Below are 22,332 nucleotides of genomic sequence, written 5' to 3'. Positions count from 1 at the left end.
TCTTTTGAAAAGTAAAATTTATCCGAAAATTTTAGGACGATCTTGGCCCCACATGAAATATATGAAAAAAAATGCCAAAAAAAGAAAACGAGATTTTGTAAGTAGATTCCAAACCGAGAGAATTGAGCGGGAGTCATTTTCCTACCGGCCCTATTTCTATATCCCACTCGATTCCCTCTTCTCCCAACCCTAATCCGTCGCTCCGCCACCATCGACGAGCCCTCGAGCAGTCCGTCCAGCAATTCAGCGCTGCGCATTCGCCGTCTCCTTCCACTGTCGCACGCAAGGTTGGCTTGGCCTCTTTCTCCACCGTTTTCTCCACCATAAGTCAAATGTGTTTTCTTGTCCGGAAGGGTTTATAGAGTTTAAAATGAGATAAAATAAACACCATCTTTTGAGACTAGGAAAAACTCAAATGATCACTATGACTTAGAGAGTTTAATTTAACCACAAAGTAGATGAGGTGGTGCAAATAGTCAATACAGACCTTGGAACCCATGCTTGATGCCAATCATTTTTTGGTTATGGATTCTAAATAGAAATAGAGTTGCCTGTAGGATTGATGGAGAAATCTACATATTTAGCAAAACTTGCTCAGAAATAATAAATTCAAAAGGAATTAGGTACATAAAAAACAACAAAGAGTTGTGTGAAAGATTGGCATCACAACAAAACAATAAGATTAAATTTGTATGACTAAGCCGGTTATGGATATGTAGAGAAACCTTAGAGCATTTAACAACAAAGCAAATAGTGCTTGTGCAGATAATCAATCTAACCTATTGTAAATCCTGAATGGAGAGAGTTACTAATAAAGTTTATAGAGAAATTTAAAGATTGAGAAATTAAGTTTACTGTCCGATAATAAATTCAATAGACCCATACAAAAACACAGGAAAGTGATAATTAAGAGAACAATGAGAACCTGTTCGATGTCTTTTGCTAATGTGAAACAACTATTAGCAAGAATAATACTAGTAGATGAAATGAGTAATGTAAGAGTAAAGACTCGGTGGATGTTACAAGCTAGAGATATTTTTAGAGACACCTAAGTTATGAATTTATACGTAAATCCTAGTGGAATATATCTTAAATCCAATAAAAATACCTCTGTGAAATAAGACAAAGAAGACATGTAGGCAAACCAACCAAGAGCAAGAAGTTCCAATATAGGCAAACCAACCAAAAAACATTTGGCAAACCAACCAAAAAACATTTGACAAACCAACCAAAAAACATTCATTCAAGCAATTCAAATCTCATTTGTCTTGTAAAAGTTCCAATTCAAATCTCAAAATGTAAAAGTCTAAAGCATCCAAACCGCATTTTAGTTTATTTCTGGTTCCAGATTCAGCATCTGCCTTAGTCTTTTAATTTCTTTCTTTCTTTGTTTCAGCGATTTCCGTTGAGCCTTCAGTAGATTTTTCTGATCAGCGTCAGACTTTTCCAAGGCTTTTATCTTCTTTTTCATTTCTTTGGTTTTCTGAGTTACAGTTTGATAATTTTGCAGCATTTGTATCACTGAACTCAGATACTGGTCTTCAGCCATGCTTAACTGCAAAAAATAACTATTAGAAACTAATGTGCCAAATATCGAAAGGATTTTATCTTCACTAACAATTGTAAATACCACATGGTTGGGTGCAAAGTGCAAAGTTGTTATCATGAATAAAGATACCAGTAGAGGAAACTACTTAGGGCAAGAAAAACCTTAATAATTCCCACTTAATTCATACATGGTATAAAGCCATTGTGAACTTGGGACTTCGCCGTGTTCTCATTGAGAGGAAACATTTCTAATGCCTTTAATTTATAAGTGAAGCCTAATGTCTATTGTCATATTTTTAGGACACATTGGTGTCCCAAGAGTTGAGAACGACAGCATATTACTAGAAATGTGCTCAAAGATACTTGACTCTATAATCTAGGGTGATATGATCTAAATATATGGCATAAACAAGTAGTTATCAGTAACTGAGGTGAGACATTAACTATAGTTTGGAATTGAAGGAAGCTTAATTATTCCTCAAGAGAAACTGCAATCGAGGAATCAGACCCATAGTTGGTGTAGGCTGATGGACCCTTATGGGAAGTGACTTCTAATTGTGCCACATGGGCTAGGTAGGTAACCATAGAGAAACAAACATCCTCGACATAACTAAATTTCCCATAGTGAAAGCACTTATGTCAGCTCTATGCATTAAAGTTCCTGCCATGATCTCACTGATGGCCTCCTTTATTCCCACAGGATCTTCTAGTTGGCAGTTGAATTGCTAGAAAAAATTGGTCTGCTATGGGATCAATAAATGATAGGATTAAGATAAAAGCCTACAACATCCCTATGCATACATCCGACAGAGGGGGAATGGAAGTGATGCAACATAGGTGGATTAAAACTTTCATAGATATCCAATATGTAGCACAAGTGATAAACAATTCACAGAGAATGATAACCAACAGAGTGGAAATTTTATCATGCAAAGATGTTTAACATGAGATATTCAGATTCTTTTTTAAGACTCCGACATACACAAAATTAAACATGATTAAAAATATTCAATGAAAGAAATAATCATATACCTAAAAAGAATTCAACCAAACCAAATTAGGAAATAAGCCAATTACAAACTAGGGAAATTTGACATCAAATGAATTATCAATATTATTCTTAGGCCTTGTCATCCAAGTTTAAGCAGCAATTGCATCACCAAAATTTTTCTTTACTCACCCCTTCAATTGGTGTATTTCTTAATTTATGGTTGACCCTTCTAATGAATAAGAAAGTATCTCAATTGATCATGAGGCGAGGATGATGTTTTCATCTTCAATATCATTGATCTCAGCCTCATGAACATCTTTCCTCTAGGACTTCTGAATGGCTTTCTCTTTCTCCTCTATATTGGTTTGAGGTTAAAGACATTATTGGGTGTGTGGATTTGAGATTGAAAAGATTTTTCGTTGGTTGATCCATCGGCAGTCTTCAAACCTTTACTTAGTTGCATTTTCCAATTTTATAGTCATGGTCGTTTTTTAATGTTATCTTTAATGTTTTCTTGGATCCATCGGCCGGATCCAAGAAACCAATTCCGATCCAAATCAAGGATCTGAAATCGAAGGGGAAGGTAGCTCTAAGCACGAGAAGACCCTAAAAGCCTAATTGATTCAGCGCGAACTTACCTTCTTCCTCCAACTTCGGCCGATCGCCCTTTTCTTCCGCGTCACCGATCGCTGCTAACCGCCGCTCCTCCACAAATCGCCGGCCACCACTGCAGTCAGCGCCTTCGTTGGAACACCCTCTCTCGCCGGCGTTCACCTCACCTCTCGGTTTGTCTCCGATCGCCGGATGTGGATGGAACAGAGGAACACGAAGGTGGAGCAGAGGAGAAAATCGCGGAAGTGGGAGAGAAGGGTAATTGATTAATTAGTTAATTCCTATTTAATAAATCCTAAATTAACCCCGTTAGATTTAATAGGTTTAAACCCAACCAAACTAATCGATTTTCCCATTCAACATACCACAAAAACAATTTGGATCTAATCAACATAACTAAACTTAATTACCACTAGATTAAATGAATTAAATAAGAACTAATCAATTTCTACCATGCTAACAGTAACTTTTTAACTACAGAACAGTAATATACCAATCCTACAAGGTTTAACCTTAGCCAACACTAATCCCATGCTCACGGATAGATCAACAATTACCAACAGCAATCTAAAATCAATAAGGACAGCTTACCTCAATAGATTTTGTCTTAGATTTGTAACCTTGAGTTCTTTCTTATCTTCTTGTTTGCTGCCGAACAAGAATTACAACCCAATGAGATGATCCCAAATTCAAGTTTCTAGCTCTCGGTCAAATACAGATCCAGAACTTATACCGATCTGTAATTCCAAAATTAACCTAAAATCAATCCAGATAAAATTCCTAATCACAGTTTTGTTTGAAACCAATTCAAACTCCAATTCCTTACCTCAAGAAACCGTGCCCTAGATCTCTAGCAATTTGCTCAAGATCGGCCGAAACCAACACTCAATCTGATCGAATCACTGCACAAGAGCTGTGGAGGAGAAGATGATCCAAGATCAGTGAAGAATTAAGGCCAAGCTACACGACTCAACCCTAGAATTGTAACTTACCTTATCGACCGATCTGATCCTTCTTCTTCTTCTTCTCCGATTGATCAAGAACCCCCGAATCCAAATCAAACCTTGATCTCCGATCACAGATCCTTCCGCCCGATCCTAGCCGTTCTCCGACGAACGCCGCCTACCGCCGTTCCTCCACAAGTCGTCGGCCACCACTGCAGTCGGCGCTCTCCCTAGAACACCCTCTCTCTCCGGCGTTCAACTCAGCACTCGGTTTGTCTCCACTCGCCGGAATCGGGATGAAGCAGAGGACGCGGGGGACGGAGCAGAGGAGTTGATCGCGGAAAACAGCAGAGAAATCGCGGCTTCGGTTTTCTTATAGGAAGGGTTTGGTTGTTAACGGGTCGGACCCGATAACCATTACACCTCTAACCCATTATAACCAATAATTCATTAATCTAAGTTAGGGTTTGATTAATTAAACTAATCAATCATGATCCATTTAATTAACCTTCTAACTCAATTAATCAATTACTCATTAGATTAATTAATTTCAATTAAGTTTAATAATCTTTAATTAACCCCATTATCTTAAATAAATCTTTAGTTTTAATCAATTTTAATTAATCTTAAAGATTAGGTTTATTTACAAATAAACCTCTATTATTAGGGATATTTACAATTTAATCCCTAGAAGTTTTCGGTATTTTACATTGTTCTTATTGGGCGGTTTTTGGCTTAACGGGTTGGGTAAAGATCCGATAACAATTAAACTCTTTAACCTTTAATCCAATTAATCCTTATAAGCTTTTAATCCAATAACCCTATAATCCTATAAATCACTAATCCTTTTAATAACTGATTAATTTAATTAATATTTGGGGGCTTTATTTGGGTAAGCCTTATAACCTAAATTAAACCCAATTAATTTCTTTAATTAATCCCAATTAGATTAATTAATCTCTATTAGGTTTAATTGATTTTTTAATTAACCCAAAAATTAGGTTTATTTATAAATAAACCCCTACTACTAGGGATATTTACAATTAAATCCTTAGAAGTTCTGAATTAAAGTACATTGTTGTGCTGATTATAACTGTAAACTCCTAGTCAGTTAACCAATATAGTGGTCACTCCGAGTGTATGTCAATTAACCAACACACCAGTAACTCCTACTGGATGTCAATTAACCAACACAAGATTATCTTTTACCTGTGTATGCTAGCTTGCCCTTCAGTGAAGTCAGAAGTAGCCTGCCATAGAGTGTGCTTTCTAGGCTGTGGATTGGTCTCCCTAAAGAAAAGAGGTTGTCTAGCCAGCTGCAAAAAATTATATAAGGGCCTTGATTGGTAAAGAAGTCTGGGTAAATACATTGCAATGTATGAAGATCAAATCAAAGTTACCACTAAATCCAAAGTCCCTGGACCATCTTCTGGAGAATTTGCCTTAAGGGCTGTAATATCAGACCATTGGATCTCGATCTTGCTTTTGAGACCACCATCAAGAATCTCCCATACAAGCTTCCGCTTCGCAAAGTAGCACTTGGCAACTAAATCTCCTTCATACCTTGATACACACTGCAAAAGAAAGAAAGAAAACTAATCATTTGTAATCCAAACCATAGGGGAGATGCAGCTTGTGCTCAGAAGCTAGCAAACTGGCCTTGTTTCCCTGATGAGATAATAAATTAAAACAATGGATATATAGAAAAGACAAAAAGATGGAGGGGTGACCAAAAAAATATGATGTTTGTCTCCTTGACAAATGTAAATGAAGAGGATGAATGCTTTTTTTAATATATAATTATCATTCGATCTGATTTTGGATGGATAAATTACAAAAAAGTGAATGCTTAAATTTATCTTTTCAAATATTGATCTTCCCTCTTTGCACTAGCAGAAGTAAAACCCTTGAATCCATTTAATAGATCCGCACTTAAATGCACTAACTCAGCTTTGCAATACTACAAAGCATGGTATATTGTAGAAAAAAAAAACTATAGTGTACAGAAAACAAGTTCAAAATATTTTTGTTTGGGCTAGCATACACAAAATAGTGAGAAGCACCAAAAGCAATTTGATTTGATTCATATACCTACAAATTCATCTGGATAAAAACAAATTAATGAATGCAATAAATATTTAAATTATTGAAAGATTTGGACTTTTATGAAATCATGAAGAGAAACCAATTCATTCTTAAAAATATTTTCAGTGAATTTAAAGAGAGAGAAAATATTTCAACAAAGAATTACCTCCCAAGTCCCGATCCTTAAAAGGGAAGCTGGAAAGTTGGATGCTTTCATCTTTTCATTGATAGTCAATAAGCCAGTAGATTTCGCATCTTTCTTTTCACCTTCATCCAAGCTCTCATTATTTGTGATGCAAGATGAATTGGAAGAAGCAGTTGCTTGAGACAATCTCATTTGAATCAGGTCCAGTAGTGGACTAGGTTCATTAAGTAAGCTATTCTGGATGACCTCGGTTGGCATGCTACCAGTTCCCCACTGATATAACACAACATTTTAATGAGTTAATCTGCATAATAACGTAATTTTTTTCTCTATGTAAACAGCTTTGCAACAAATTGCATCAATTTTCCAATTATAGGACACTATCTTGAATTGTCAGGTAACCAATCTATAAGAGAATGTGAAGGATCAAAAACTGATTTCATATTAACATCAAGTACGAAAAGCATCCAAACAAACTAGAAATAAATATTTAACTTTATTTTCCTTTCCTACTGGAATGGAATGTCAAATTGAAAACATAGCCTCTCATTTTGATGGAAGTTTTACCGAAACCACACCAAAAAAAAAAAAAATGCAACAATTAGGAGGTTATTAGTCCCCAGGATCCAGGCAAAAAAAATAGCAATCAAGCATCAAAATACATCTTCGTAAAAGCAGATCCATCAATTTTCCAAATAATATCAAAAACATCATGACAACCCAGAAACACGTACTATCAAGCCAAATCACTTTATAAAAGTATTCAAGAATCATCCTCAGCCAGCCGCAGCTACGAAGAAAATGACAGAAACAATTACGGCTCGATCCTTTTGAAATAGAATTTTACCAAACTTGAGATTGACCTAAAGCAGAAAAGGGGCAACCTTAGTTCGCTTGACGACCGACTCTCGTTCGCCCTCAAACTGGTCCTCAATCTCCAACTTCACAGGACCCGATGCGTCCGCAACCAAAGGCCTCTTCACCGGCAGCTCCGACTCCCGCCGCAGCTTGCCGTAACCCGCCAACTGAACCATAAGCCACACCACAATCAACGACGGCTGGGAAACCCAGAACAACAGACAGATGATCCACGCAACCCCGCCGGCCCTGCACAGCTTCTCTTCGAATCCATATCCAGAGAGCGCCGTAACAAACCAGTAAAATCGAGAGGAGGAGCAGACGAACTCGGATTTGGCTGGGGAGGTGGAGGAGAGGGTGGGCAAGCTGGCTTCTTGTCAAAATAGGGTGGAATAAATAAACGGGTAATTGCCAAAATTAGAGGATGGCGTTCGTCGCTCGTGTCGTACGGCCACACACGTGCCTCGGACGGCAGCCCACGTGGCATATCAAAGCTTCTTCCAAGGGTACAATTTGGCCGTTGACTCATTGTTTTCGAATATCTACGTACAAAAAAATGTCTATTTAATCAAACAGTTCGCATAAAAAAAATAATCAATTAAATTTGTAATTAGATTTAATAAGAAAAATAGTGAATTAGCGAACTACTTCGAGTTGTTGAGGTACGTGTGGCGGCCGCCGGCACATGCCGAAAGTGGGATGGCGACAAGAGCGCCACGGTTGTGGGGCCCGGTTCGTGAATGTTACCTACGCTTGGGGCCGCACTGGGACCCGCCGAGGTACGTCTCGGGTCTATCGTGATTGGTCCGCAAGATAATGCGGCGGACAGTTGTGCTGCCGACCTGGATTCGCAGCTGAAAGTTGTGGATAAAGATTGGATAAGGCCACGCGTTCGATGCTCAATTTACAAAAGCACCCTTTTTTATTGGGAACTTTTGATCTGCCCTTAGAATTTTAAATTTGTCTTTTCTTGAAATAAAATGGAAAAGTAGTGAAATAAATGTATATTATACGGAAAAAGATATTGATTTTTATTAAACGCAAAGGAAACAATTAACACTAATGGCTTATTTGTGTTTATATTAATCATTGAATTAGAAAAGAAATTTTTGAGATGATAAAAAAAATTTATATTGTATGGTAATTGTGGTGTAATTTTTTTTTATAAAAGTTATTAATTTTAGAATAGTGGATAGTTTTAATGTTTTGCTAATGACCAATATAATCAAGATATGTGTAGTTGAATTAAGGAAAAGAGTTTTAAAAAAATTGATCACTTAGCTCTTAGCATATGATGAATATGTAGTTTGAGAAAGGATTAAAAGATAATTAAGAGTTAACTGTAATCAATAAATATATAAGTTAATTAATAAAAATTATTTGGAATACATTAAATGCCAATTTATTCAACTAAATTTGAGAGAGCGATTACAAAGTTAAGCCATAATTTGTGTAATAAAATTTGAGAGGAAAAAAAATCAAAAACTAATTACAGGTTGATTGAATTTTTAGTTTAAACTTACATCTCAAATTAATTTTGTAATAACTGTAAAAGTAAATTTGGAAAATTTTACAAAGTGTTTAGAATTATAATTTTTAAAAATTTTCAAAATTAATTAGTGAAGAATAATATAAATTGGATCATAATCAATTTTCACTATTCTTGGCAGTTAGTTGAGATTTGATCTCATTATCATATCCTAATGGTTGAAATTAGAACTCAAAGCCATTGGATAAGACTTCAAGAGATAAAGGAAAATTTTTTGGTGAAGGCTATATTAGAATCTCTCATCCTCCTAATTGATATGGCTTTCATCATACGCCGTTTAATATTTTATCCTCTATTTTGGTTCCCACTTCTTACTCACAAGCAATTAAACATGAGTGTTGACAACAAATAATGTAAGAAGAATTTTAAACTCTTCAAGATAATTATACATGAGATATTTTTCATGTCCACCCCAATGTCAAGCCTATTAAGTGTAAATGGGTATACTCAATCAAACTTCGTTTTGATGGGACTCTAGAATGTTATAAGATTAGGTTGGTTGCCCTATGTAATAAATAAGAATAAATGTTGATTGTGAGGAGACATATGCTCTCATAGCTAAAATGACTATTGTCCATTAGTGCTTCTCAAGGTTGATCACTTTATTAAATAGATGTGAAAAATATTTTTCTTCATGGTGATCTATAAGAAGCTATCTATATGATACCATCTCTTGGTTTGTTCTCCTCTCCCACTTCAGATGTGTGTAAGTTAAGATGCTCATTACATGGCTTAAAATAGGTTTCCATATCTGTTTTGAGAAATTTCGTTCTATCTTACTCCAATTTAAATTTGTGCAAAGTTAATAGGTTCTTCTTTATTCCTTCATAAAACTTGTACTGAAATTGTCCTCCATATTGTCTATGTTGATGACATAGTCATAATGAGAATAGATTCTTTATTGATTACTCAACTTTGGAGCTTCATTTCATATGAAGGATCTTGATAATCATACATATTTTTTTAGGATTATAAGTTCACTCTAATTCTAACTCTTCAAGCTTTGATTACTTTGAGTGGATTTCAGGATTTTTCAATTGTTGATACTCCTATAGAAGTGAATGTTGATTATGACAAACACTAAAATTTCTCATCAAATCAAATTGATTCACCTTCCATAGTCATGACACAAAAGCACATATCCCATTTCATGTGATATGTTGATCATAGGCAAGGTTGCACTAATTCTAATATATTTATGTCGTATGTCATGATATGATCATTAACAAATCTAATTTGACTAGATTTATAAATTTATTGGTCATAGCCAAGGTCCATAAAAATCTAGAGATAAAGGTGGTTGTGCTTGATACACAAGGGGTTGTTATCTCAATGATCTAATGGTTGTTAAAAAAACATTCAAACGTTAGTGGGAGGCCATTTTGAATTATGATATATTTGTCAAAAGCACCATTAAATGTAATTATTGATTGTCCCTTCTTAACTGAAAATCAAGAGCAATCATGTTTTTAAACTATTCGAGTCCTTTACTAGTAGATAAGTGTTAAATTTTGACGAAGTCGAAATAATATCCTCTTCCGTCGTGATCAATTGTAACTTTCCGATTTACCTCCTTACATATAGTCGTGAGATTGACCATGTGAGACTGCTGGATGACGGATTTCACCTTTTACTTAAAAAAAAAGAAGAGTCCTATAAATAAGTGAATGATCAGAAAAAGTTCACAGAAAGGCCATACAACTAGTAGGATGAGTGTGATATTAATGTTTAACTTGTATCTTGTTGTGTTGATAGCAGTTCTTAACGATGAACCCTAAATCAAAACGAAACAAATAGAATTATTTATCTCCTCTAATTCATAACAAAAAAAAAAAAAAGAAGATAATCTATGATCTTTTAAATGTGGTTTGAAAAGTATAATTGGTATAAAATTTTAGAGTGATCCTGGCGCCACATGAAATATATGATAAAAAAATGCCAAAAAAAGAAAACGAGATTTTGTAAGTAGTAGATTCCAAACCGAGAGAATTGAGCGGGAGTCATTTTCCTACAGGCCCTATTTCTATTCCCACTCGATTTCCCCTTCTCTTCTCCCAACCCTAATCCGTCGCTCCGCCACCATCGACGAGCCCTCGAGCAGTCCGTCCAGCAATTCGGCGCTGTGCGGTCGCCGTCTCCTTCCACTGCCGCACGCAAGGTTAGCCTCTTTCTCCACCGTTTTCTCACCGCCGCTTTCTGCTCTTCCTCGGCGACACTCCATCAACATCGCTAGTTCCCTCCCTCCGCCACTATGCCCTCCGATCCACACGCCGGCGTAGCCTCAGTAGTCCTACCTCCCTTGCCTCAGCCGCCTCATCTCCCTCCTCCTCAGCTTCGCTTCTTCCTCCACTGATGAAAATTATGTTCTCTACTTTGTTGTTGCGGTTGAAAGATATGAACTTCGCCTGCAATTTATGCAATGCGTTAGAAAAGATATAATTTTTTTTTAGTTTTTTCTTCACTTTTCAGTCGCAATGTCTTTCACCGCTTTATCAGCTCCTGCCATGGACGCGTATGTTTTAAATCTTTGTACAAGAATTCCAAGCGATCACCCAATGAAGCATTATCGGTCTCCTATCTGCTGTCAGGCAATTAGCAACGCTAGAGAAGCAATCTTTGTCAGAGCACCCCCACCCCCACCTTCTAGTAATCCACTGTATTCTTTGAGGAAAGGATTACCCATGAGGAGCAGTCAATGCTATTCTCTCGATATGAAAGACTATTCAACTTCGTGCAGTAACAAGTTTCAACTTGATGATGTTGTTGAATCTCAACAGTTTGATACAGACATTCTGAATGGAATATTTGAAGTAGCTTATGAGATGGAGAAAATTGAGAAGAATTCACCAGGGAGCAATATGCTGAAAGGGTATCTGATGGCCACGTTGTTTTATGAACCTTCCACTCGAACTAGACTTTCGTTTGAATCAGCTATGAAAAGATTAGGTGGTGAAGTTTTGACTACTGAAAATGCTCGTGAATTTTCTTCTGCTGCAAAAGGAGAAACTCTTGAAGGTACTATTCTATTTTAATTTTGTTTTATCATGGGTCATGCGAGAGAGGCTTGTGAACATTAAATTATCTTGCAGACACCATAAGGACTGTTGAAGGTTACTCAGATATAATTGTTTTAAGGCACTTTGAAAGTGGAGCTGCTAGACGAGCCGCTTCTACAGCTAGTATTCCTGTAATAAATGCTGGGGATGGTCCAGGGCAACATCCGACACAGGTTTTGAAGTGTGTTTACCTTTTTTACTTCTTATCTAGTGTGAAAGGTTGATAATGAAGTTGGGGGCTAGTATGATGAATGTATTTCTATATGATTCTTACCTACACGTGGTCCACTACAAACTAGGTTTTATGTTCCGAAGGGTGTTGCACAATTCAGCACAAGGGTAAACGCCAATGGTAATGTGAAAGTTGTGTTCTACTGAGGCAATCTGCTTTTCTTGTAGAAAATGTAACCAGGGATGAGTAATCTGATTTTCTCATGGCATAAGTGGTCCAGTGTACTTATTCTCTTGAATAGTTGTATAGGATGTAAACCTGTTGATTGTTCTTGTTCTTAATGAGAAAGACACATAGTTTTGATCTGTATATTACTGCATGCATATATTCTTCCACTGGCAAACACTCTTTAGTAGAACACAGTCACACACTGGAATTTATTTATGAGCAACAATTATGGTCACAGTACTGGATGCACAGATGCACGCTACATGCTATATGATTGCTAATAAGCACTCTGTATCAACATCCTTAGTGTTTGTAGCTGTATAGCTTGTCTCATGATGTAGTGGATTGAAAATAGTCACCTCAGTATTATGTGGCACTTCATTGGCTCTGTATATAGCTTATTGATCAGCCATATGGAAATGCTTTATTGGTTGTTATGGAATACCAGAAATTGCTTGCATGAAAAAGTAAACTTGGATAGTTGCAATTTCAGTTTGAAGAACTTCTGGAAGGTCATATTTTTACAGTTATAATTGTGAAAGTGGTAACTTTTTTGTGTCTTTTTGTTTTTCAGGCTTTATTGGATGTGTACACCATCAAAAGAGAAATAGGTAGATTGGATGGAATATCACTTGGTTTGGTTGGTGACCTAGCAAATGGTAGGACAGTTAGATCACTGGCATACTTAATAGCTAAGTATCAGAAAGTAAAGATTTACTTTGTTGCACCAGATGTTGTGAAGATGAAGGTATTGTCTTCAGATCCTAAATGAGGAGGTCGAGCCTTCATGTTTATTATTTGCTTGCTTGATCTATACATTCTGTTATGCTGGACACATACAGGATGACATCAAAGAATATTTGACATCTATGGGCATTGAATGGGAAGAGAGCTCTGATCTATTGGAAGTGGCTTCGAGATGTGATGTTATTTATCAAACTCGCATTCAGAAAGAAAGATTTGGTGAAAGGATAGACCTTTATGAAGCAGCTCGTGGTAAATACATAGTTGACAAAAATGTGTTGGAGGTGCTTCCTAAGCATGCTGTTATCATGCACCCTCTTCCACGGCTTGATGAGGTACCTTGCATGCCTTCAACATTTTATTTTCTGCTTTGAGAATGAAAACTCGAGTCAACAAGTCTTTTATAGATGAAGAAATCCAGATTTACTCAAATTCGATTCTTTGTAAAAACCTATCATACATTAGGGTTTAGCCTTGCAAATTATTTCCTTTGGATTCTATTAGTAGTTATTTTGAATTGTTACCCATTGTTGTGATCAAGTCCAACAACTATGAAACCACCGGTGTCAACTCTTGTGCTTAGAATAATTCTCTCTATTTGAGGCAAATTTTATTTTGTTTGCTTGTGCAGATAACTGTCGATGTAGATGATGACTCTAGAGCTGCATATTTCCGGCAAGCCAAGAATGGCCTGTATATCCGAATGGCTCTACTTAAGCTGCTGCTTCTCGGCTGGTGAAATACCAATGCCTACTACTAAATTTTGACATAAAAATCTATTGCAATAAGCATTTGCCACCCTTTGTTCTTGTGTTTGGCTTTCTTGATGCCTAAGTATTCTTCTGGTGGCTCAACTATTTTTTTTTTGGAAACCTTCCGTGTCAGTTATCAATGGTTGAATGGTAATTCCTAATATTAGGATGGAGAGATGATTTTGTAATGCAATTTGCATCTGAAGTTACTAATTTTATGTTTCATAATTATTTGTTATGGTCATCATGTTTTACTAGATGGATTTAACCTGCTTCAAATATAATGCAATTCACAAGTTACCGGCTAGGAAAGTTGCTGTTGCAAAAATTGTTGGTGGATTTTCCCCCAGAAACAAATTTGATATACACATTTGTGATTATAGCCAAAATTGTTTGATTGTTGCATAGTTCTAACCTTACGTTATCTTTGCTTTTGCTAGCCCACCCTAATCCTGATATGGTCAAATATCATATGGACTCTTTCCTAATAAATTTTGACTGAGGCCAATACACTATGGTGATTGCATAAGTATATATCTTTCAGTATTAGAAAGCGAGTAAAAAAGATAAGGGTAACATACTTCCCTGCCATTTTTCTAGATTTCGGTTTGCCATACTATGTTGCTAATTCTTTCAACATTCCTTTCTTAATAGTTTTTTATATTAACATAATCATTAAATATCTTTATATATGACATGTTTAAATGATGCATGCATAAGCTTTCAAGCAAACAATAACAAGTGATAAGGACATGCCAATCAAATATATTTTACCCACTAAAATATGAAGGTGATCATTGACATCTCTTAGTCACAGACCACCAATAGCATAAGTACATACACAATAACTCTTTCAATTTTTCCAAATGATATTATGATGTTTTTGAGGAAGTTGTAAGTATTGAATTCTACATTTTAATAGAACAAGTTGGAAATAGTTGTTAATTATAAATGTTATCCTAATGCAGACCTCATTTTTAAAGAGCTTATACCTGCCCTATTATGAGAATTGGCAGGGTATTTTATTAGGACTAGAGTTTTCTAAAAGATAAGTTGAAGGCTCAAAGAAGATGCATCATAAGTAGCTATTTGTAGTGTTTATGTATTTAGATAACATTCTATAATAACGTAGGTGCATGCTTTGTGATACAATATGTTGAGAGACTATTGCACGTAGATCAATATTCCACTAGACAAAGATGAGAAGTCATAGATTCGATGTGAGGCATGTTATGAATGATATGCATTGGATTGACAATATTGATGCTTACTGATGAGATGTTAAAAGATGTATAAGTTATAAATCAAATGACAAACTCTCAAATTTTGTATTTGAAAATGGAATACGCTCATCAAATGTTAATTTACAACTCCATAGGAGTTCTTGTTTGTCAAAGAAGTGGGGCATATCATTAGCTTGGAAGGTTCAATGAACACAAAGGAGTGTTTGTCTATGAATCTAAAGTAGTTTAGGACCATATAATAATTTTGGCCAAAATTGTTAGGTGGCCCTAAACTACTTATTGTGAAATGAATATATTTTACAATTTTGTAGAAGCTAAGTAACACAAAGGAGTGCTTGATTATGAATCTAGATTAGTTTAGAATCAAATAGTAGTTTTAGCAAAAATTATTTTATGGCCCTACACTGTTCTAGATTAGGAAATGAATGCATTCTATGACCTCACAAGATCCTTGGAACACAAAGGAGCAGCTTAGGATCACATATTAGTTATGGTCAAATATTCTACAAGATTCATTGTTCTAGATTCATAAATGAAGTAATTTTACAATTTCATAGGTTCCCTAAAATGCTAAGTGTTTGCTATTTGTGATCTAGAGCAGTCTATAGTCATATAACATTTTTACCTAAAACTGCTACATGGTGTTTGACTGCTTTAGATTAATAGATAACGCATGGGAGTGGTTGAATGCTATATGGTCCCAAACACTTGATTGGGAGATGAAGACAAAATTTGAAGTTAGAATTCCTACATGGGGCTAAATTTGACCATTTAGAGCATGTTAAGTAAGAATTTTGGCACTGAAAAGACATCTAGTCAATCAATTCTGGTGGCATCCTACAAAAACAAGGATTATGGTCAAATTAGGAGCACCTTGAACACCTTTTATGAATTTTTCCTGACTATATGTGACACCTAAGAGGAAGTAGGTATAGGTGAGTGGGTTGGCAGATTCAAAACTCTTTACTAGTGGCATGGATAACATCACTCTATGCGCTCTAGGTCAAAAACAAATAAATAATACTCTTTGGAAAAAAATTATAATGATTTAGGTAGGTACACATGACCAAGGACACACATAGCGTATGAACATGGGAATCCATAGACATCTGACTTGTCACAAGAACAATGTCTCATCATCGAATCCACTTTTCTTCTATTTTGTTGCCATGCTTACATTCAATTTGGTGTTAGAACATGCATGAATAGCAACCATAGTACTTAAATAGGAGCTCTTTAACAAATGGAGTTTATTTAACAAATGGAGTCATTTGTGTGGACAGTTTGTCCCCAACCTACTTGCATATCTAAAACCAATTATACACTTTTCTCTTAATAAACTTAATCATGTGATAGGTAGTTTGCATGTCGTTTTAAAAACTACATTCATTTTTTTTAGTAAAAGTTTTTAATTCTTTGAATAAATTAATTCTAGAAGTGATCGATCTGATTTTATAAAAAATTTTCATCAATCACTAAAATAAATTCAAGAAGTGCTCACGTTTAAGGCCATCAATAGTCGACTTCTACTATTGATCTATCGCTATAGAATGTCAAGTTCCATTTGAGTATTAGAATTGTGAGTCACAACATGATTACTCCTTCCCTACTTTAAGGCATGGAATGGTGATACCCTCACCCTGGAACTCCTTTAGTACTGTCTCAAGCGATTTGAAAAGGAGATAAATCATGGGGATTTTGCCTTGGCTTAGCAGCCTACTGCATGAGAAGGCGAGGCAACTAATGGGGTATTTTGCACTCGTTGGAAATTGACCCTTAGACATTATTGTGACGAACCAACCCGTACAACCTCATTGTATTCTTGCACTTGCAATAAATCCATTCACTACATGCTCGCGCAGTAACAACTTAGCTTCTTCTCTGTCTCTACAATCAGATACCTAATTTTTGACAAATGCATAAGATGATAGTGATGGTGTGTATTAGGAAATATCTCTTTAACTATAAATTATGAAGGATCTTTCTCCAATTATGTAAGTATTAATTTTAGAGAAGAACCATTCTCAAGTGGATCCGTTTTTTATTTCTACCACTAGAAATGCAAGTAGAAAAAGTTTTAGCATGTATCTATACCAATAACAACAAAAATAAATTAAATAAATGCATGAATACTTACACCAAATTATTGGAGTTGATGAAGGTGATGCAATTTGAGTACAGGCAGAATAATGATATAGCATCGTTTACATAAAGTCAAGATTAGAGTTGAATGCTATCTCTTTAAGACTAATTTGTCCAACACATGATGCATGTGGAAAATTAAACAATAATTATTGTCCAAAAAACAATGACTTTATGCTTGTATTCTTACTTGAATGAATGAGTTTACAAAATGGGAGATCTTATTTATACGTAAGGTTGGAGGAATCTATTAGCTCAATTTATTTGGACTCACTTTAATAACTAATTTCTCATTCATCCGAATTGATTTTGAAAAATTAAAATATTTTAAAATTATCTACTCAAATTATAGATTTCAATTTTGTAATCAATTTTAAGATTCATCAGAAGAAATCCACTTGAATTATTTTTGGAAGTTTATTAGTTCAAAATCAATTTTTCAACACAAATGCCTAGAACTCCCGTTGAAAATGTTCATCTTGTGTTGACCTTATACTATCGTAATCTCTAATCTTTAATTCTCCACTAAATGCAAAAAAGTTATATATGACTCAACATAATCCCCATATATGTTAACCTACACTTGGAGTTTAGCTTGCAATGTTTAGTGATAAATATTATTATTCCAAAGCTTCTCATTTTTCATTTAACATGTTCTTAGATCTCAGTGGCAACCCATAAACTAGTGCATTATTTATGGCTTTGACCCTTTCTCAGTGTCTACAAGCAAGTGTTTAGATTGCCAATTACAATTACAATAAAGAGAGTGTCACTATTGGTCGATTCTTCGATGTCTAAGAGAAGGATGCATTAATCTCCTAAGTAAAACAAAAAAAAAACAAATCAAGTGTTTTATTCTTCCACGACACTGTTGAAATATTCAACACATTCAAAGTTATTAAAACGTGGATACAATGATAGGAAAGAGTGAAAAGTCTATTTGCTATCTTCTAATAAGTTGTTGCTTTTGACTCCTTCATGAAATTATTCACTAATCTAACACCATAAAAAATGCCTACAATATCCATTTCAAGTATCTTAAGATTCCAAAGAAGCTCCTACAAAAGGGTTGGATCGATTGAACATTGTCATTAACAGACGTATCATTTATAATTGTGATTCTCTAACTTGTTTCTCGTTTAACATTGTCATCTTTGACTTGGAGAATGATTTCTCTTTGAAGAGCATTCTATCAAATCTTGCTTCTTGTTTAAAAAAAACTGGATAGCTTATCAGCGGTCATAACTTCTACGTCATTTGTTTAAGATATCACCACTAAAATATATTTAAATTTGAGAATGCTATCCTGTGCGACACACTTGTACATGTACGATCCGTGCGCGACGCTCTGATCCATCGCCGCTGCCGCCACCCCGTCTAGCTACCGTCGGTCACCGACTCGGCCGCGATCGACGCGTCGGTCGCCGACGCTCCGTCCAACGGCGGATTCCGGCCAGATAGTGGTCGGAAATAGACCCAATCACGGCCGACAGTGGCGCCACTGCTAACCCTATTTCCAATCGAAATTCGTCGAATTCCGGTCACTATCCGACGTCGGACGGAGCGCTGGCGAGCTGCACGTCGATTGCGCTTGAGGGAGAGGTCGGTGGTGGTCGGACGGCACGACGAGGGTGGCGGCAACGGCGGTGGATTGCAGGTGTCGCACACGGGTCACAAATTTCTCGTCGCGCAGCATAACATTCCTCTATTTAAATTTTATATCTAGATAATGTAATTTTTCCTAGATAATGTAAATATTTCTCCATCAAACAATTGTCCAACTGAGTCTCCTTACTTAGAGTCTCCTTACTTATTCTAAGTTGGTTGCCAATTGAAGATTGCTTTGCTATTTGTAGAAAATTGTGAAAGAGTGATCGTGATCTTTTCTTTCTTAGGTCATTTAAAATATTATTTTAGTTAGTCAAGGTGTAGCTCCACCTTTCTATTCCATTTCAACCACCTCCTTTAAAAGTTGGCCGCACGCCACTCTCATTTTTTGTATTATATATATAAAAGATTAGATTTATCACTATTTCAAGAGTTCACAATGAAGAGAAAATTTCATTCAAATTGTAAATCCTTAACCTAACTTTTAAAAGTCACACTAATGTCGTTCCTGTCTTCATGCAATCTTAATACCAGTCAAATTCAAGTTTAGTTCATCCGCATTACTCCAATTAAATTGACCATGACTTTGTGGTGCATCTTTGGCATACAGGATTGCATTACACTCCAGTTTAACCAATTGAAACAAATTAAATACTTTTGGTGACAGGAGACACTTCTAAAAGAGCTCTCGTCACTCGATCCTTCACATTGGTTTCATATTTAACACGGGAAAAACATTACACGAATTCCATTATATTCATATGCCTCGACGGGGTTTAAAATGGACTCACAAGCTTCGCCCTCAGATCCTTCCTCAGTATTTTGCCAGTTGGCGCCTTCGGAATGGTCTCCACGAAGAACACCTTGCCTATCCTCTTGTAGAAGATTACCTAATTATTACGTAATTACTCGTTAATTGCAACGCTATTAAGATGTTTAAATTGGACGACGAAGTAATTAAATACTTAATTACTTACCTGCTTTGAGACGTATTGCTTAAGCTCGTCCTCCGTGATTTGAGATCCATTAGACCGAACGACGAAAGCAACTGGAATTTCTCCGGCGGCTTCATCCTTCATCCTGCAGGGAATTTATAAGCGCCCGAGGCATAGTCTCAAGGGAAATTAGACGATGTGGGACTAAAATTTCACTTACGGGACGACGGCAGCGTCGGCGACGTTGGGGTGAGCGACGAGCAAGGCCTCCAGCTCCGCGGGGGCGACCTGAAAACCCTTGTACTTGATGAGTTCCTTCAACCGGTCGACGATGAAGATTTCGTCGTCGTCGTCGACTAAACCGACGTCGCCTGTGTGCAGCCAACCTTCCTTGTCGATCGTGTTCCTCGTCGCTTCAGGATCGTTCAGGTACCCTGCAATTAACATCCAGACACGGTATCGAGTTACTCAACGCTGTTTGAAGTTTGGCCGCAGTCAAAGCAGTCTTTGAATACTGGAACTTTGATGATATCGAAGCGTGTGAATTCTCTTCACAAAATATTAATATTTTCTGCTAGATTTTAGTTGTATTAGGTGGATTTGGTAGAAGAACATGACAAAGAAAAATATCATTTGATTTGATTAAGCGTGTGAATTACCTTTCATGATTTGTTCTCCTCTGATGCAGATTTCACCGCGCTGGTTCCTCCCGAGCGCGACGCCGGTGTCCAGGTCGACGATCTTGAGCTCGGCGTTCCGCACCACCGTGCCGCAGGCGCCGGACTTCACCGGAAACGGTTCCTTGGCGAAGGCCAGGCACATGGACAGCACCGGCCCCGCTTCGGTCATCCCGTAGCCCTGTTCGTAATTAAATTGGGGCGTAGTTTATTAGATTAGAAAATTGAAGAATCTACTTATGATCAATGACGGAGATCGATGTGTTATTTACCTGACCCAAGGTAGCATTGGGGAGCTTGGCCATGAACTTGTCCTCGAGTTCCTTGCCCATGGGGGCGGCGCCGGACTTGACGATGCGGATCGACGACAGGTCGTAGGCGTCCATGAGCGAGCTCTTGACGAAATCCAGCACGATGGGCGGAACGAAGGCGGCCACCGTGACGCGGAAGCGCTGCACCAGCTGCAGCACGGCGGAGATCTCGAACTTGCGCACTAAGAGGATGGAGCTGCCGGCGCGGAGCCCGCAGAGCAGGACCGAGTTCAGCGCGTAGATGTGGAAGAGAGGCAGCACGCAGAGGAGCACGTCGTCGCAGTGGAAGTACAGGTTCGGGTTCTCGCCGTCCACCTGCTGCGCCACGCTCGTGATCAGGCTCCGGTGCGTCAGCATCACCCCCTTCGGCAGTCCCGTCGTGCCCGACGAGTACGGAAGCGCGACGACGTCATCGGGGTCGATTTCTTCCTCCTCCTCTGTTTTATCCTCTTCTTCCAACAACTCCGAGAATCGACGGCAGCCCTCCGGAAGAGGATCGTCGACGCAGACAACTACAACTCCCCGCTCCCGTGCGAAATCCCGCACCTTGTCGACGTAGCACGACTCGGTGACGATTAGCCTCGCGCCGGAGGCTACCGCCTGCTTGTGGATCTCCGCCGGCGTATAAAACGGGTTGGCAGTGGTAGCCACCGCGCCGCGTCGGGAGGCACCGAGGAAGGCGAGGACGAACTCCGGCGAGTTACGGAGCAGGATCATGATCACCTGCCCCCGGCCGACCCCGAACCTGCGCAGCCCAGCGGCGGCGCGCCTGGACGCGCTGTCCACCTCGGTGTAGCTCATGACGGTGCCTTTGGAGCCGTCGATGAGGCAAGGGCGGTCGCCGAACTCCGCCAGCCGCTCGAAACAGTAGGCATGCAGCGGCCGGCGATTGTCGATGTGAATGTCCGGTAGCTTCGACCGGAAAATGGTCTGCTCCGGCAACGAACCCATGTCGCTAAGGAAAGTGCCTACCGAAGAGAAAAGTGCGTCGGCTTGAGGCTCGCTCTCTTCCCTGAAGAATCCACGGAGGCGAAGGAATGTACATATAACGGTGGTGGGCGTTCCGGAGTTGGTGAGGGCACCAATGTAATTTCGACACTATTTCGTAGGCAAAAGAGGAAGAGAAATGAGCGATATGGAGTTGGTGAAAGAAGTGGGTGCGTTGTCAACGGTCAAAGACGATGACTATTAACGCATCGAACGTATCAGAACGCGCCATGTAAGCGTCTCACCTACCACGAAGCGATCTCAACCATCGATGCGCACTGGGGAGAAATAAACAAAAGCAAGTGGCCCCACTCGAGTGGCGCGGGTCACCTACGCACCGAATGGGTATGCGGGAGAGACGTGGGAATGACATCGTATACGATCTGCGCCATGGATTCTGGAATGGACGGCGGATCGTGGATCAGAGGGAGAATGGAGGTGGGAGGGCGAAAAGCCGGCGTCGCCATCTTACCGACCTTGGAGGGGACTCAGAATCATGTTGCGGTAAATTACGGCCATTGTTTGGCTTGGGAGGAAAAGAAGTAGCCGTGTGATGACGTCATGCGATAAGACTGGTGCCTGCGTCTGGGTGGGTGGCTGCTGCGAGAAGGAAGTGGGCAAGGGATTGACTCTTATGCTATGTTTACCTGGACGGACAGATTCAAAAATTGAGAAAAATTTTGCAAGCAGTGCAAGCAGTGGGGACGGCCCTGCCGTCCTACGGCCTTCGCTTTTCCCTTCCTT

General features: G+C 38.2%; 3 protein-coding genes across 7 annotated transcripts; 1 reads left to right on the top strand and 2 right to left on the bottom strand.

Moving 5' to 3' along the window:
• Positions 1 to 1,180: 1,180 nt before the first annotated feature.
• Positions 1,181 to 7,534, bottom strand: LOC141844039 (uncharacterized). 5 transcript variants are annotated; one of them, XR_012603100.1, is made up of 7 exons: positions 7,210 to 7,534; positions 6,347 to 6,598; positions 5,496 to 5,669; positions 4,144 to 5,411; positions 3,978 to 4,064; positions 3,743 to 3,907; positions 1,181 to 1,555 (listed from the first exon to the last, which is right to left on the bottom strand). XR_012603100.1 is itself a non-coding variant. In XM_074732027.1 (5 exons), the coding sequence occupies exons 1-5, from the start codon at positions 7,357 to 7,359 to the stop codon at positions 1,552 to 1,554; spliced, it is 687 nt and encodes a 228-aa protein (XP_074588128.1). In that variant the 5' UTR covers positions 7,360 to 7,534; the 3' UTR covers positions 1,196 to 1,551. The 5 variants fall into 5 exon arrangements, 1 of the variants encoding a protein (XP_074588128.1); XR_012603099.1 differs by having other exon boundaries at positions 3,743 to 3,888; XR_012603101.1 differs by lacking the exon at positions 3,743 to 3,907 and having other exon boundaries at positions 1,182 to 1,568.
• Positions 7,535 to 10,769: 3,235 nt separating this feature from the next.
• Positions 10,770 to 13,893, top strand: LOC141844318 (aspartate carbamoyltransferase, chloroplastic). Its single transcript, XM_074732355.1, has 6 exons — positions 10,770 to 10,890; positions 11,202 to 11,747; positions 11,822 to 11,961; positions 12,763 to 12,936; positions 13,031 to 13,267; positions 13,564 to 13,893. The coding sequence occupies exons 2-6, from the start codon at positions 11,207 to 11,209 to the stop codon at positions 13,669 to 13,671; spliced, it is 1,200 nt and encodes a 399-aa protein (XP_074588456.1). The 5' UTR covers positions 10,770 to 10,890; positions 11,202 to 11,206; the 3' UTR covers positions 13,672 to 13,893.
• Positions 13,894 to 19,215: 5,322 nt separating this feature from the next.
• LOC141844067 (4-coumarate--CoA ligase 3-like) lies at positions 19,216 to 21,628 on the bottom strand. Its single transcript, XM_074732057.1, has 5 exons — positions 20,563 to 21,628; positions 20,273 to 20,471; positions 19,834 to 20,047; positions 19,656 to 19,758; positions 19,216 to 19,568 (listed from the first exon to the last, which is right to left on the bottom strand). The coding sequence occupies exons 1-5, from the start codon at positions 21,550 to 21,552 to the stop codon at positions 19,455 to 19,457; spliced, it is 1,620 nt and encodes a 539-aa protein (XP_074588158.1). The 5' UTR covers positions 21,553 to 21,628; the 3' UTR covers positions 19,216 to 19,454.
• Positions 21,629 to 22,332: the final 704 nt, after the last annotated feature.

Source organism: Curcuma longa, chromosome 13, assembly GCF_044706935.1.
Source record: "Curcuma longa cultivar G26 ecotype Majalengka, Jawa Barat chromosome 13, ITB_CL_G26_1.1, whole genome shotgun sequence".
NCBI classification, from domain to species: domain Eukaryota; kingdom Viridiplantae; phylum Streptophyta; class Magnoliopsida; order Zingiberales; family Zingiberaceae; genus Curcuma; species Curcuma longa.
Note: the sequence above shows the minus strand (reverse complement) of the source record. Positions and strands in the feature narration are given on the sequence as shown.